General features: G+C 64.6%; 1 protein-coding gene across 2 annotated transcripts in view; it reads left to right on the top strand.

Moving 5' to 3' along the window:
• Window positions 1-12162, top strand: part of DNAH17 (dynein axonemal heavy chain 17) — a 90235-nt gene that overhangs the window by 39714 nt on the left and 38359 nt on the right. For both annotated transcript variants that reach the window (XM_082705392.1, XM_082705393.1), the window contains 15 exons: window positions 66-191; window positions 292-399; window positions 912-1043; window positions 1267-1427; window positions 1628-1784; window positions 2936-3040; window positions 5012-5169; window positions 5596-5734; window positions 5839-6066; window positions 6399-6536; window positions 7510-7642; window positions 7728-7855; window positions 8569-8717; window positions 11384-11666; window positions 11756-11929. In XM_082705392.1, coding sequence (XP_082561518.1) covers window positions 66-191; window positions 292-399; window positions 912-1043; window positions 1267-1427; window positions 1628-1784; window positions 2936-3040; window positions 5012-5169; window positions 5596-5734; window positions 5839-6066; window positions 6399-6536; window positions 7510-7642; window positions 7728-7855; window positions 8569-8717; window positions 11384-11666; window positions 11756-11929 — 2319 coding nt within the window. The remainder of the gene's footprint in view (window positions 1-65; window positions 192-291; window positions 400-911; window positions 1044-1266; window positions 1428-1627; window positions 1785-2935; window positions 3041-5011; window positions 5170-5595; window positions 5735-5838; window positions 6067-6398; window positions 6537-7509; window positions 7643-7727; window positions 7856-8568; window positions 8718-11383; window positions 11667-11755; window positions 11930-12162) is intronic.

Raw genomic sequence — 12162 nt, 5'->3', positions numbered from 1 at the left:
GACAAAGCAAGTGTTTGGAACCCACAGCCCGCAGGGCCTGCCCAGTCAGCGTCCCCCGTCCCCAGGTGGAAGTGTGGCTGAACCGAGTTCTGGACCGCATGTGTGCCACCCTGCGGCACGAGATCCCCGAGGCCGTGGTGACCTACGAGGAAAAGCCGAGGGAGCAGTGGATCTTCGATTACCCGGCCCAGGTCCTGGGGAGGGGCTCGGGTGGGGGCGCGGCCGCCGGCGTCGGCCTCCGCGCGGGCAGGGGCCGCTGGACCGGGGGCGTCACTCACCCTCCACTTGCAGATCGCGCTCACGTGCACGCAGATCTGGTGGACCACCGAGGTGGGCCTGGCCTTCGCGCGGCTGGAGGAAGGCTACGAGAACGCCATCAAGGATTACAACAAGAAGCAGGTGCGGCCGGTCGGAGCCCGGCCCTCGCGGCCGGTCGCTCAAAAGCGGCCAAACCTTAGCCCTCCGCGCCCCGCTCCCCCCCAGCAGTGGTTCTGCCCAAGGGTAGAAAATGGAAAAACACAATTGGAAATTCACCGTTTTCTTTTCTTTTTGGTCTGGAAATCAGCAAGTCCTCAATTGGTGACATAGCCTGGGCTTATATGGCGATACCATAGAGACTGTCTGTGCGGCTCTAGAAGCCCCGCTTGTACCTAGTACCCACCATCTCCCCGCGGTGCTGGACTTGCCCCCGCGACGTCCTTCTCAGGGGCTCCGTGGCGTCCCAACGCGGCTCACCCCACCCCCCCAGCTGGGGGACATCGAGAGCTCTTTCTGTGCTTCGTTTTTGTCACTAAGAGGACGGTGGCCTTCCCTCCCCAGCCGTGAGCCCCCGGGGGACCCACGGGGGCCGGGGCGAGCGCGACGGGCAGGCCACACGCAGTGTCCCAGCCCAGGGGCCTCTGTCGCCGCAGATCAGCCAGCTGAACGCACTCATCACCCTGCTCATCGGAAACCTCAGCGCAGGCGACAGGACGAAGGTCATGACCATCTGTACCATCGACGTGCACGCGCGGGACGTGGTGGCCAAAATGATCACGGCCAAGGCACGGGAGCCGGGGAAGGGCCGGGGTCGGGTCAGGACCTGGTGTTGGGGGGCTCCCTGCTAGCACCTCTTCCCCAGGGAGCCGTCAGAGGAGCCGTCGGTAGGAGGGGCCGCTCCTCCGTAGGACTCGGCCCGGGGCGGCCCTGGGGTGGATGAGCGTCCTGGGGGAGGGGCGGGGGCCTCCCCGGGCGGGCCGGGCCCCCACGTTCCCGCTCCTCCCGCAGGTGGAAAGCTCCCAGGCCTTCACTTGGCAGTCGCAGCTGCGGCATCGCTGGGACGAGGAGAAGAAGCACTGCTTTGCCAACATCTGCGACGCCCAGATCCAGTACTCCTACGAGTACCTGGGCAACACGCCGCGGCTGGTCATCACCCCGCTCACGGACAGGTGGGCGCGCCTGCCGCCGCAGCAGGGCTGGGGGGCCGTGCCTGGACTCAGCCCCGCTGCCCCCCGGCCAGCCAGCCCGCCAGCCAGGCTCAGGGGCCGTCCGTGCGAGCTGTGCGATTCCGGGGGAGTTGCTCGACCTCTCTGAGGGCCTGCGAAGGGGAAGGGGGCGGCTGGGGGTCAACAGGTGTGCTCTGTTGCAGATGCTACATAACCTTGACCCAGTCCCTGCACCTGATCATGGGCGGGGCCCCCGCGGGCCCTGCCGGGACCGGCAAGACGGAGACGACCAAGGATCTGGGCAGGGCCCTGGGCACCATGGTGTACGTCTTCAACTGCTCGGAGCAGATGGACTACAAGGTGGGCTCCAAGCCTGGAGGGGCCAGAGGCCCCTTGGGGACCGCACACCGCATCTCCAGAGGCCCCTTGGGGACCGCACACCGCATCTCCTGGCCCCACACACGTTCTAGATGCCTGGACACTATGGGCGGAACCGGGGAAGGTGGCACCGGGCTCTCAGTCTGCTGGCGGTCCCTGCCCTGAGATCCAGCTGAGCAGCCCCGTCCCTGCCAGTGGAGCCCTGTGGGGGTGGCAGACATGTCCAGAGGAGGCTCCTAGGGTCAACAAACCCAGGCCCCAAGTCCCACCCTGGGAGGTCGCCTCCTCCCTGCCTCCCTTCCAAGCTCTCCCTGGGCAGCGGGGGGCTCCCAACAGAGGGAGCGCGTCTGTTGCGGTTCAGCGTGGGGCTCTGGGGTCCAAATGAGTCTGTGTAGGCTGAGGAGGGGGGCCAGGGGACAGCCAGGGGACAGCGGTCTCTGGAGACTGTGCAGCACGCTGTCGGATCTCCACGGGCCCCACAGGAGAGCAGAGCCCCCTGGAGGCCCAGCAGGGTCGCCTCTGTGGGAGGGCTGGGGTGGGCCTGGCGTCAGGAGCCCCCGCCCGCAGGAGCCCCTCCCCTCCCCACCCACACTTGAGCCCCAGGGCCGACCCTCCTGAGCTTGACGCTGCCCTCTCCCAGTCAAGGCCACAGACCACTCCGGTCTCTGGATTTCAGAGAAGCATCCCAGGAGCATTTAACACTCACCTAGAATCCCATATGGAGACCCTGAAGAATCCTCACCACCCAGTGAGGCCTGGAGAGACACAAACATCTAGAAGGAAATCTGACATGCCCACCCACCTCCCATCTGAGAGAGAAGCCCCCTCCCTAGGGTGCAAGAAAAAAATGGCAAGGGCTACATTTTACATAATTGCACTTATCTGAGCCGTCCAGGGTGGGGGCTAGGGAAGCGTCCACCCCAGGGAGGTCACAGGGCAAGGCTGGGCTCTTGCTGGCAGCCAGCCCTCCACACCTGGACCCCTCCCGAGGAGTGGGTGCTGGCCTGCTGGCCTCCCCCAGGCCCCGGAACCCTCGGTCAGGACTGTGACCCAGAGGAAGGGGCAGGTGGGGGGCTCCTGGCAGGATTGGGCGGCCCCGAGTCTCTGCGTCTCCCCTATCTCCCCCTTCCTAGTCCTGTGGAAACATCTACAAGGGCCTAGCTCAGACCGGAGCGTGGGGCTGCTTCGATGAGTTTAACCGGATCTCGGTGGAGGTCTTGTCCGTGATCGCTGTGCAGGTAGGGTCCTGCCCGCGGTCTGCAGGTCATGGCGGAGCTGGGGCTTGTCAGCTCACCTGCCAACCCTCGCACCAGACACTGCGCTCGGGCCTATGAGCCTCCTCGCCCGTCCCCAGTGCGCCGTGCCATGTACGGGGGTGTGGCCTGGAGGCCGGAGACCCCGGCCTGGTCCTGCCGGGGCCTGAAGTCCCGGTGGGCACACAGAAGAATCGGATGGGGCCGCCTCGGTGTAACCGGAGACACACGAAGGTGTAATTAATTGTGCTCGGAGGATAAGGACAGAGGTTACAGGTGTCCGCGAAGGATGCCTTAGACAGCGGCGCCCGGAGGAGGACACGGAGGAGGAGGGGGAGAAGGAAGGGAGGAGGAAATCCACCCAAGAGCCTCGGGCGCGGAGGGCGGGGAGGCTGGGAGGCGGTGGGAGCCGGGTTCTCAGACGGGGGACAGCTCTGTGCCGGCACGGCCCACGCGTCTGGAGGAACGTTCCCAGGTTGTACACGAACCCTCGGATCCTATGAGCACTGGAGGTGAGAGCCACAGGGCTCGCTCAGGGGGGCCGAGGCCAAGCGCGAGGTCCAGAATCCACGGGAATATTCCAAAAGGGCCCGGGGGTGTGGCCGGTGCAGGGGCTGGGACCCTTCGTCCCCCCCGGCGCAGTAGACGGAGAAGCAGAGACCAGCTCCCCGCAGCCGGCACCCCCAACCCACCCGGGAGGCTGCAGACCAGGGCAGGAGGGGCCAAGCTGAAACCAGCTCCCGCCACGCAGGACCCACAACTGGTGACTCACCGGACTCCCAGCTCTGAGCTTGGCCGTGATTTCGGCCCCTCCCGACCTGTACGACGGTTTCGCGGACACAGGCTCACGGGCAGGATTGGACGTGTTGTGGGAGGCCAGCGACCGCCAGACTGTTAGCTTCCCACCACAGAGCTGTCCCCGAGCCCTGGGCTGGAGGCCAGGGAGGCAGAGAGAGAACCAAGGCCATGGCCTCGGGGTCCCCCGGCCCCCACGGGTACAGCCCCACGGGACCCCACCATGTGACCACCAAGATCCAGGCCAGGATGCTAGGAGAGCTTCGCACAGAGGGGAGGCAGTGAAGAAGCTATGGGGTATCTCCCCACTCCAGCCACCAGCCCTGCCCCAGGGGAGCCTGGCACCCCGAGGACCCCCGGGAAAAGAGGCCAGGCCCCAGGGCGGGAGCTTGGCTAAGAAGGTGGAGACTCCTTCAAAGTCAGAGGTTGGAGGGTTTTAACCTCGATCATCGGGCGCCCTCCAGTGGTGGCGCGCAGGCTTGCAGGGGTCCAGCAGGAGCAGAGGGTCCCCCGACCACCACCACCCCCACACCCCTGGCTAGTGAGACGGGAGATTTAGGATTCTGCTAGTGCTGGGTTATCAGACCGTGTGGCACGGGGCTGGCTGCTGAGGAGTGCTCCCAAGGAGTCTGCCTGCGACACCACCCCTCAGGGAGGCCGTCCTGCCACGGGGCTGGGGGAGGGGCTGCGTTCTGCTGGGGGTCACGGAAGCCCAGCCCCCATGATGTGCTGCACACTCCGCAGGGCAGCTCTCACGAACCAGCAGAGTCAGGAATTTGGAGCAGACCAGTGGTTGCGGGGGGGGGGGGCGGTCATGGGGAGGGTGGGGGCAGGGGGAGGTGGGTATGACTACAGAACGGGACGTGAGGGGTCCTTGGGGGCTGGCAGAGCCCAGCACTCAGCTGTGACCCTGCCCCGTGGTCATGCAAGGTGCTCCTGGCAGGGGAACGCCTTGGAGGGGCGCACGGGGGCCCAGGAGCATGTGCCCCTGCCTTAGTTCCTGAAACTGTGTGGGAGTCTACATTGTCGCAAAATTTACCTAAAAAGGAAGCGAGAGCGAGTGTCCTCTCCAAACATGTGGCCACAAGCTTCAACGGCCGTGAAGATGGGGCCCGTGGAAGCCGGTCACCCCCACACCAACACTCTGTGCCAACTGTTTAGGTAAAATGTGTCCAAGATGCAATTCGGGCCAAGAAGAAAACGTTCAATTTCCTGGGAGAGATGATCAGCCTCATCCCCACCGTGGGGATTTTCATCACCATGAACCCGGGGTACGCAGGACGCACCGAGCTGCCCGAGAACCTGAAGGCCTTATTCAGGTGTGTGCGCAGAGGAGGGCAGAGGGGGCCCTAAGCTAGAGCGAGCGGGAAGCGAGGCGGGGAGGCCGGGGGGACGAGGTTCCCGAGTTCAGGGGGTCTAGCGAATGGGGCCTCCCTAGAGCGTGCACAGTGATCTTCGCGCTCTGCCTTCCTGGGGACGGAGGGCCGGTGCCCGTGGAAAGCCGGGTTCAGAGAGGAGTTGGTAGAGCAGGTGTAGGGCCTGGCATCAGCCCAGGCAGAGGGTAGAGGGCACAGGAGCAGGGGAAGGGGAGAGGGGGCAGGGGTGCTGAACGCCCGGCCCCAGGCCCCCGGAATCCTGACTCTGTGGGCGTCCTGGCCCGAGAGGTGAGCACCCAGCTGATGGGAGGCGGGACGGTGGGAAGAAGCGGGGAGAAGCCTGAGGCAGGCCCCGCTGATCTCCCCCAGGCCCTGCGCCATGGTCGTCCCCGACTTTGAACTGATCTGTGAGATCATGCTGGTGGCCGAGGGCTTCCTGGACGCCCGCCTGCTGGCCAGGAAGTTCATCACGCTCTATACCTTGTGCAAAGAGCTCCTGTCGAAGCAGGTGTGTGTCCGGGGCTGCGGGGCAGTGGGGGAAGGGCCCTCGGGGCGCACCCCGTGGCAGGCGGGCTCCGGCCAGAGCCGTCCCTAACCCAGCCCCCTCCCCAGGATCATTACGACTGGGGCTTGCGAGCCATCAAGTCGGTGCTGGTGGTGGCCGGCTCCCTGAAGAGGGGCGACCCCAGCCGGGCCGAGGACCAGGTGCTCATGCGGGCGCTGAGGGACTTCAACATCCCCAAGATCGTGACCGACGACCTGCCTGTGTTCATGGGGCTCATTGGGGATCTTTTCCCTGCCCTGGATGTGCCTCGGAAGCGGGACCTGAATTTTGAAAAGGTAGATGCTGCTGGGCCCTTGGGTCAGATGGGCGCCTCCGTGGCTGGGGCAGCCCCGGGCGGGCGGCCGCATCGGGGAGCTGGTGGTAGTCACACAGCGCGGCTCCCCTGCCGGGAGAAACACCCAGAAGCCACGGACCTCCTTCCAGGCCTGGCAGCACCTCCGTGGGTGCTGGGGGGGTGCTTCGGGCAAACCCATCCCCCGCGCAGACGCAGCACAGCCACAACGCGGGCCCTTCCTCACAGAGTCTCCCGCGAGCACCGCCCCCGCCCCCAGCAGGACCACGGGTCCTTGCGCCCGTGCACAGCGCCCCTCCCGCGTGCCCCTCCCAGATCATCAAGCAGAGCGTCGTGGAGCTCAAGCTGCAGGCAGAGGACAGCTTCGTGCTGAAGGTCGTGCAGCTCGAGGAGCTGCTCCAAGTGCGCCACTCGGTGTTCGTCATCGGGAACGCGGGCAGCGGCAAATCTCAGGCACGGCCCTCGCCCGTCCGCACCCCCACCCTCCCCCACCCTCCCCGAAGGCCCTGTCGCTGCTGGAGGCTCAGCCTCTGTCACCTGCCCGCACCCCGGGAACAGGGCTGGTGAGGAGAAGGCCCCCGTCCCTGGAATGTGGCCCTTCTCCTGGGCTCTCCCCTCTTCCTGCTCCTTCCCCCTGGACAGCAGCGACCTGGCCCTCTACGGCCGGCCCCCCACCTCGCCCTCCTGTCCCCCGCATCAGCCCCCCAGCCTCTTGTCCCCACCTGTCCCCCCACGCCAGCCCCCCCCCCACTGTCCCCAGTCCCCTGCCATTACCTGGGCGTGAGGAGAAGCAGGGTGGGGGGCCACTACTCCTGTGAGCTGCGACATCGGCAGATTCTAAGGCAGCGGGGGTTGAGCTGGGAGCCCACAGGACGGACACCGTGTCTCATTCAAGATCATTTCCGAAGACCAATAACACGGGGGTGCTCACAGCACGTAACTTTTTAAAAGGCAGAAACTATATGAACCCAATCTTCTAAAAGGAACTTGTCCGTGTGTCTGCATTCTCGGGTCTGTACACACACGTGTGCGCATGAAACAGTCTCCAGTGTCCTTAGAAACCCGTTCCTCCGACTCGAATCCTGGGTCGCTTCCTTCCCTTCAGGTTTTCTCAGGGGGCACAGATTGCCTTTATCACCCAGAAACCACGGCGAATTTTTCCTGATCTTAGCCTGGTCTCAGGGCTCGCAGGGCTCCCCCGTCCACAGGCGGCCGGTTGCCGCGCACTCCCCTCCCCCGGGCACCTGCCTCAGTCCGTCGGGGGCTCCAAACTCACCTGAGTGTCGGCGATGCAGAGAGACCCAGAGCAGGGCTTCTGCTCAGGCCGTGTACCGTCCTCGGGAACCGGGGATGCAGCCTCCCCGGGTGTGGGCGTGGGAGCTGTGGCCTCTGAGCCCCGGGTGACCCAACGCACCCCCACGCCCAGGTCCTCAAGTCTCTTAACAAGACCTATCAGAACATGAAGAGGAAGCCGGTGGCCGTGGACCTGGACCCCAAGGCTGTCACCTGCGACGAGCTGTTCGGCATCATCAACCCGGCCACCAGGGAGTGGAAAGACGGTGACGGGGCTGTGGCCGGGTGGGCTGAGTGAGGTCGGGTCCCCAGCAGGTGTCCCAGGCTCACACCAGCCCTGCTCACTCACAGGCCTTTTCTCCACCATAATGCGGGACCTGGCCAACATCAGCCACGACGGCCCCAAGTGGATTGTCCTGGACGGGGACATAGACCCGATGTGGATTGAGTCTCTCAACACCGTCATGGACGACAACAAGGTTCGAGGGGCTCCTGGACTCCAGAGCTGAGCCCCAAAGCCGCAGCGATGGTCTGGGGGCCCGGGATAGGGCAGGGGCTCATGGGAAGGGCCGCACATCCCACCCACTACACGCGAGGGACAGAACCTGCCCGAGACTGGAATCGGAAGGGTGAGGGTCTGCCTGGAACCCCGCATAGGTCATCGACGAGGGAAAGTTCCCCGTCACCGGACGTGTTCCTCGTGGGACACAGTTCCCCGTGCATCCCGTCTGAGATGTGTTGGGGAGCAGCGTGTGGGAGGGGCGCAGATACGGAGAACACTCTCGCTTAATTGGCCTGTGACATGACGCGGCAGGACATCTCAGACCTTGGAAGGCAGAAACGGTCTTCAGAAGGATCTAGAAGCAGCTTGAGGAAGTGATTCTCAGTTGGCTGGAAGAGGGAGCTCAGGATTCCCCACGAGGGGCGGGACGGTGGTTTCAGAAAGCAAACGAGATCCCAGTGACGTCCGACATGGCGCCCACCCCCGGGAGTGGTGTCCTGGGGTGGGCGGGGGCGGCCGAGGGACTGGGGTCAGGGATGTCTGGGGAAGGCCGGTGGGGGGGCTGGTTGGTGGCGGACACAGGGGCCCGGGGCCCGGCCTTCCGCCTCATCCATCGGAGATGTCCATGTGACGACCGATCCGGACGACGCAGGTCCGCCCCGGGAGCCCACGGGCCGCCTCCCTTCCCAGGTCCTCACGCTGGCCAGCAACGAGCGGATCCCCCTGAACCGCACCATGAGGCTGGTGTTCGAGATCAGCCACCTGAGGACGGCCACCCCCGCCACCGTCTCCAGAGCCGGCATTCTATACATCAACCCCGCAGATCTGGGCTGGAACCCGTGAGTGGGGTTGTCGTCTGCCCGTTCCAAGCCGGCGGAGGAGGACGGGGCTGGGGGCATTTCGGAGTCACCCGTGCGGGCTTGCGCTGCGGCCCGGGGAACACCGCACGGCGGTCCCCACGCATCGGGTGCCGGCAGCCAGAGGGTGTGACACAAGCCAGGGGACTGTGCGGCGCGAGGCACGGAGGCGACCGCGTGGCACTGCGCGCTGGGAGCCTGGGGTGGGTGGGGGCGGTCCGGGTCCAAGAGGAGGCGGAGTTCGGGCGGACACTTGGCGGGAAAGGGGGTTTTCCAGGAGGATGAAGACTGCGGGGAGTCTGCCAGGCGAGAACCAGCCTGAACGGGGTTGGGGGCACGGGGCGGTGGGTGCGGGGGGGCGAGAGTGGGAGGTCGCGGGGTCCAGGCAGCCGTGAGGTGTTCGTGGACGGAGCGCGAAGCCTGACGATGCTGTTGCTGGGAAGGGGCGGGCGCGGACCGGCCGGTGGGGCTGCACAGGGACCCTTTCCGGTGTGAAGAGGACAGTGGCCCGTGCTGGACCATGGGCAGCCCCTGGGGGCAGAGGGGAGGGAAGGTGTGAGAAGTGTTGAGAAGTGTTGGAATCTTAGAGTACGTGCCGCCGAAGCGAGCGCGAGAAGTGTTGGAATCTTAGTGTATGTGCCGCCGAAGCGAGCGCGAGAAGTGTTGGAATCTTAAGAAATTGAAGATGTGGCATTGATTCTGGGGGCCCGAAGTCGACAGTCTGTGGGCAGGGCCGGTTCCTCCCAGAGGCCCCGCGGGAGAGCGTGTCCCGGGCCACCCCTGGCTTCTGGGGGCTCCCCCGATCCTTGCATCCGTCTCTGCACGGCCACTTTCCTGTCTGTCGAGGTTTTCCCTCTTCTTTTCCCTCTTCCCGTCTTCTTGAAGGGACAGTCATCAGACTGGGGCCAACCTAATGCGGGACAGTCTCCTTCCGAGATCCTGACCTTGACTACGTCTGTCAGCAAAGACCCTTTTCCAAACCAGGTTACGTCTCCCGGTCTCGGTGGGCCTGTCCTTTGGGAGCCGCCGTTCTGCCCACGACCCCACACGTGAGGGTTCTCGGGGTGCACAGGCGAGGCAGGAGCTGCGGACACAGGGAGGGAGGCGGGTTCCCGGGGGGCCGGAAGGAGAGAGCGCGGAGGGAAGCCTTGCCCCAGGAGCAGCTCCTGGGGACCCCAGGGGAAGAAGCGAGCAGGCCTTTGGGGACGAGGAGGAGCGAAGTGGAGAGGGTAGGGATCGGCCCGGGGCCCCCGGGAGAAAGGCAGCTCCCCCAGGGGCGGCCGTGACCGGAGGCCTGGAGACTGCGGGGCACATCCCGGAGCGGGAAGTGAAGCGAGGCTGCCTCTGGGGGCCGGGCAGGAGCCAGGCCGGCTGGGCCTCCCACGCGCGTGTCTCCCTGGGCCTGCACTTCCCGTCCGAGCCGGCGTGCCCACCTGCACGCGCGGAGGACTCTAACCAGGGCAACGTCTCTCACTCGACATGAACACCTTCAGGCAGGAGGGCAAATGCGGCGGCGGCGGCGGCGTGCGCACAGACTCGCGGCCAGGCTCCGTTCTGGAGACCCGCCGTCTCCGGAGTCGGTTCCTAACTGTCCGGGCATGGGGTTACCACGCCTTGCCTGCGGACGCGAGCTGGGGAAGGGATGGCCCTGTGACTGGAGACCGTGCTGGGAGCGACACGGCAGAGCTTTCAGCTCTGGTTCTCAGTTCTGACCGAGCACGGTTAGGACGGGCCGTCCGCGGCGGGAGCTCGCTCACGGAGAGGCTTGTCCTCGGGGCCGCGGGTGCCGACCCCAGCTTCCTGCTTCTGCTCGGGCCGTCCTGGAAAAGACACACGAGGCAGCCAGACCCTACTTATGCTTTTAGCGGGCACTCGTGCAGCACTCCCGGTGGGCCAGGCTCCCTTCTACGGGCTTTTAAAATATCAGCCCAGGTGGTGCTTCGAAACGGGGGTCACTGTTGTCTTTCGCACTTATAGATGACGTGTTGAGTGACTCGCCCAAGCCACTGTTGGTCACAGTGGAGTGACTCAGGCCCAGGCAGCAGGCCTCAGAGTCTGCGATCTCACCCTTATGGTGGGCCCCTTCTGGGGAGCCCACTCCAGAGGCAGGTGGGCGCCAGAGAGTGTGATGTGGTTGCTCACAGACTGTCTATTGCATTAGTTTGGGCTCTCCCAATGTGGCAAATTCAACTCAAACTAAAGAGAAAAAAAAAAAAAAAAAGAATTGGCTCAGTTCACCAAGACAGCTTCAGGCATGGCTGAATCCAGGGATTCAGATGATGTAATGAGATCCCTGTTCCTCTCCCTTTCTCTCCCTTCCTTCCCCTTCCCACCCAGATGATGTCATGAGATCTTTTACTTCCCCTATGTTCAGCTCTGCTCTCAGTATTGACTTTATTTGGGGAAGAAAAGGTGGTTCCCAGTTGTTCTAAGCTTACAGCAGCCCCATAGCTAGAATGTCAGAAAAAGAGCCCATCCTCCCCAGCCCCACACACTTGTCAGGCTCTCATAAGCTCTGTGTCTGGCCCCATCACAAGGCAGGCACGCCAGAAGCACATAGAGACACCAGGGCTGTTCAGCCAGGGGAGGGAGGCCAGGCAGACCCAACAGGGTGGTCCCAGCACCCAGCGCCTCCCTGTCTGCCCCAGGGTGGTGAGCAGCTGGATTGAGAGGCGCAAGGTGCAGTCGGAGAAGGCCAACCTGATGATCCTCTTCGACAAGTACCTGCCCACGTGCCTGGACAAGCTGCGGCTCGGGTTCAAGAAGATCACGCCCATTCCCGAGATCACGGTCACCCAGATGATCCTGTACCTGCTCGAGTGCCTCCTCACGGAGAAGAACACACCGCCCGACTCCCCCAAGGAGCTGTACGAGCTCTACTTCGTGTTTGCCTGCTTCTGGGCGTTTGGGGGGGCCATGTTCCAGGACCAGGTGAGCAGCCAGCCACGCAGGAGCCCGCCGCCCGCGAGAGGTCCCGGCCGCCCCGAGCTGGGCCCTGTTTGGTTCTCGTTCTTCGACAGCTTGTGGATTATCGGGTCGAGTTCAGCAAATGGTGGGTCAACGAATTCAAAACGATCAAGCTCCCCTCGCAGGGGACGATCTTCGACTACTACATCGATCCGGACACGAAAAAGTTCCTGCCGTGGACAGACAAGGTGCCTGCCTTTGAGCTGGACCCGGACGTCCCTCTGCAGGTAACTTGTCCCGGACAGGTGACAGTTGACGGACGACTTCGGGGCAGGACTCCTGCTTCGTGACGGGCGACCCCACACAAACGCTTCCACAGCGGGACCTCCCGCGTAAACCGGAGACGCAACAAACCGGCCGGGTCCCTCAATGAGTTGGAAGGGGGACATCGGAGGCGCGGTGTGTCTGAGGCTCACGGCTCCTCCTTCCCCTGCGGTCCTCCCGCCCCCGCCCCCGCCAG

This window comes from Mustela nivalis (assembly GCF_964662115.1).
Source record: "Mustela nivalis genome assembly, chromosome: 17".
NCBI classification, from domain to species: domain Eukaryota; kingdom Metazoa; phylum Chordata; class Mammalia; order Carnivora; family Mustelidae; genus Mustela; species Mustela nivalis.
The sequence above is the reverse complement of the archived record's forward strand: the minus strand, read 5'-3'. Positions and strand labels throughout refer to the sequence as shown.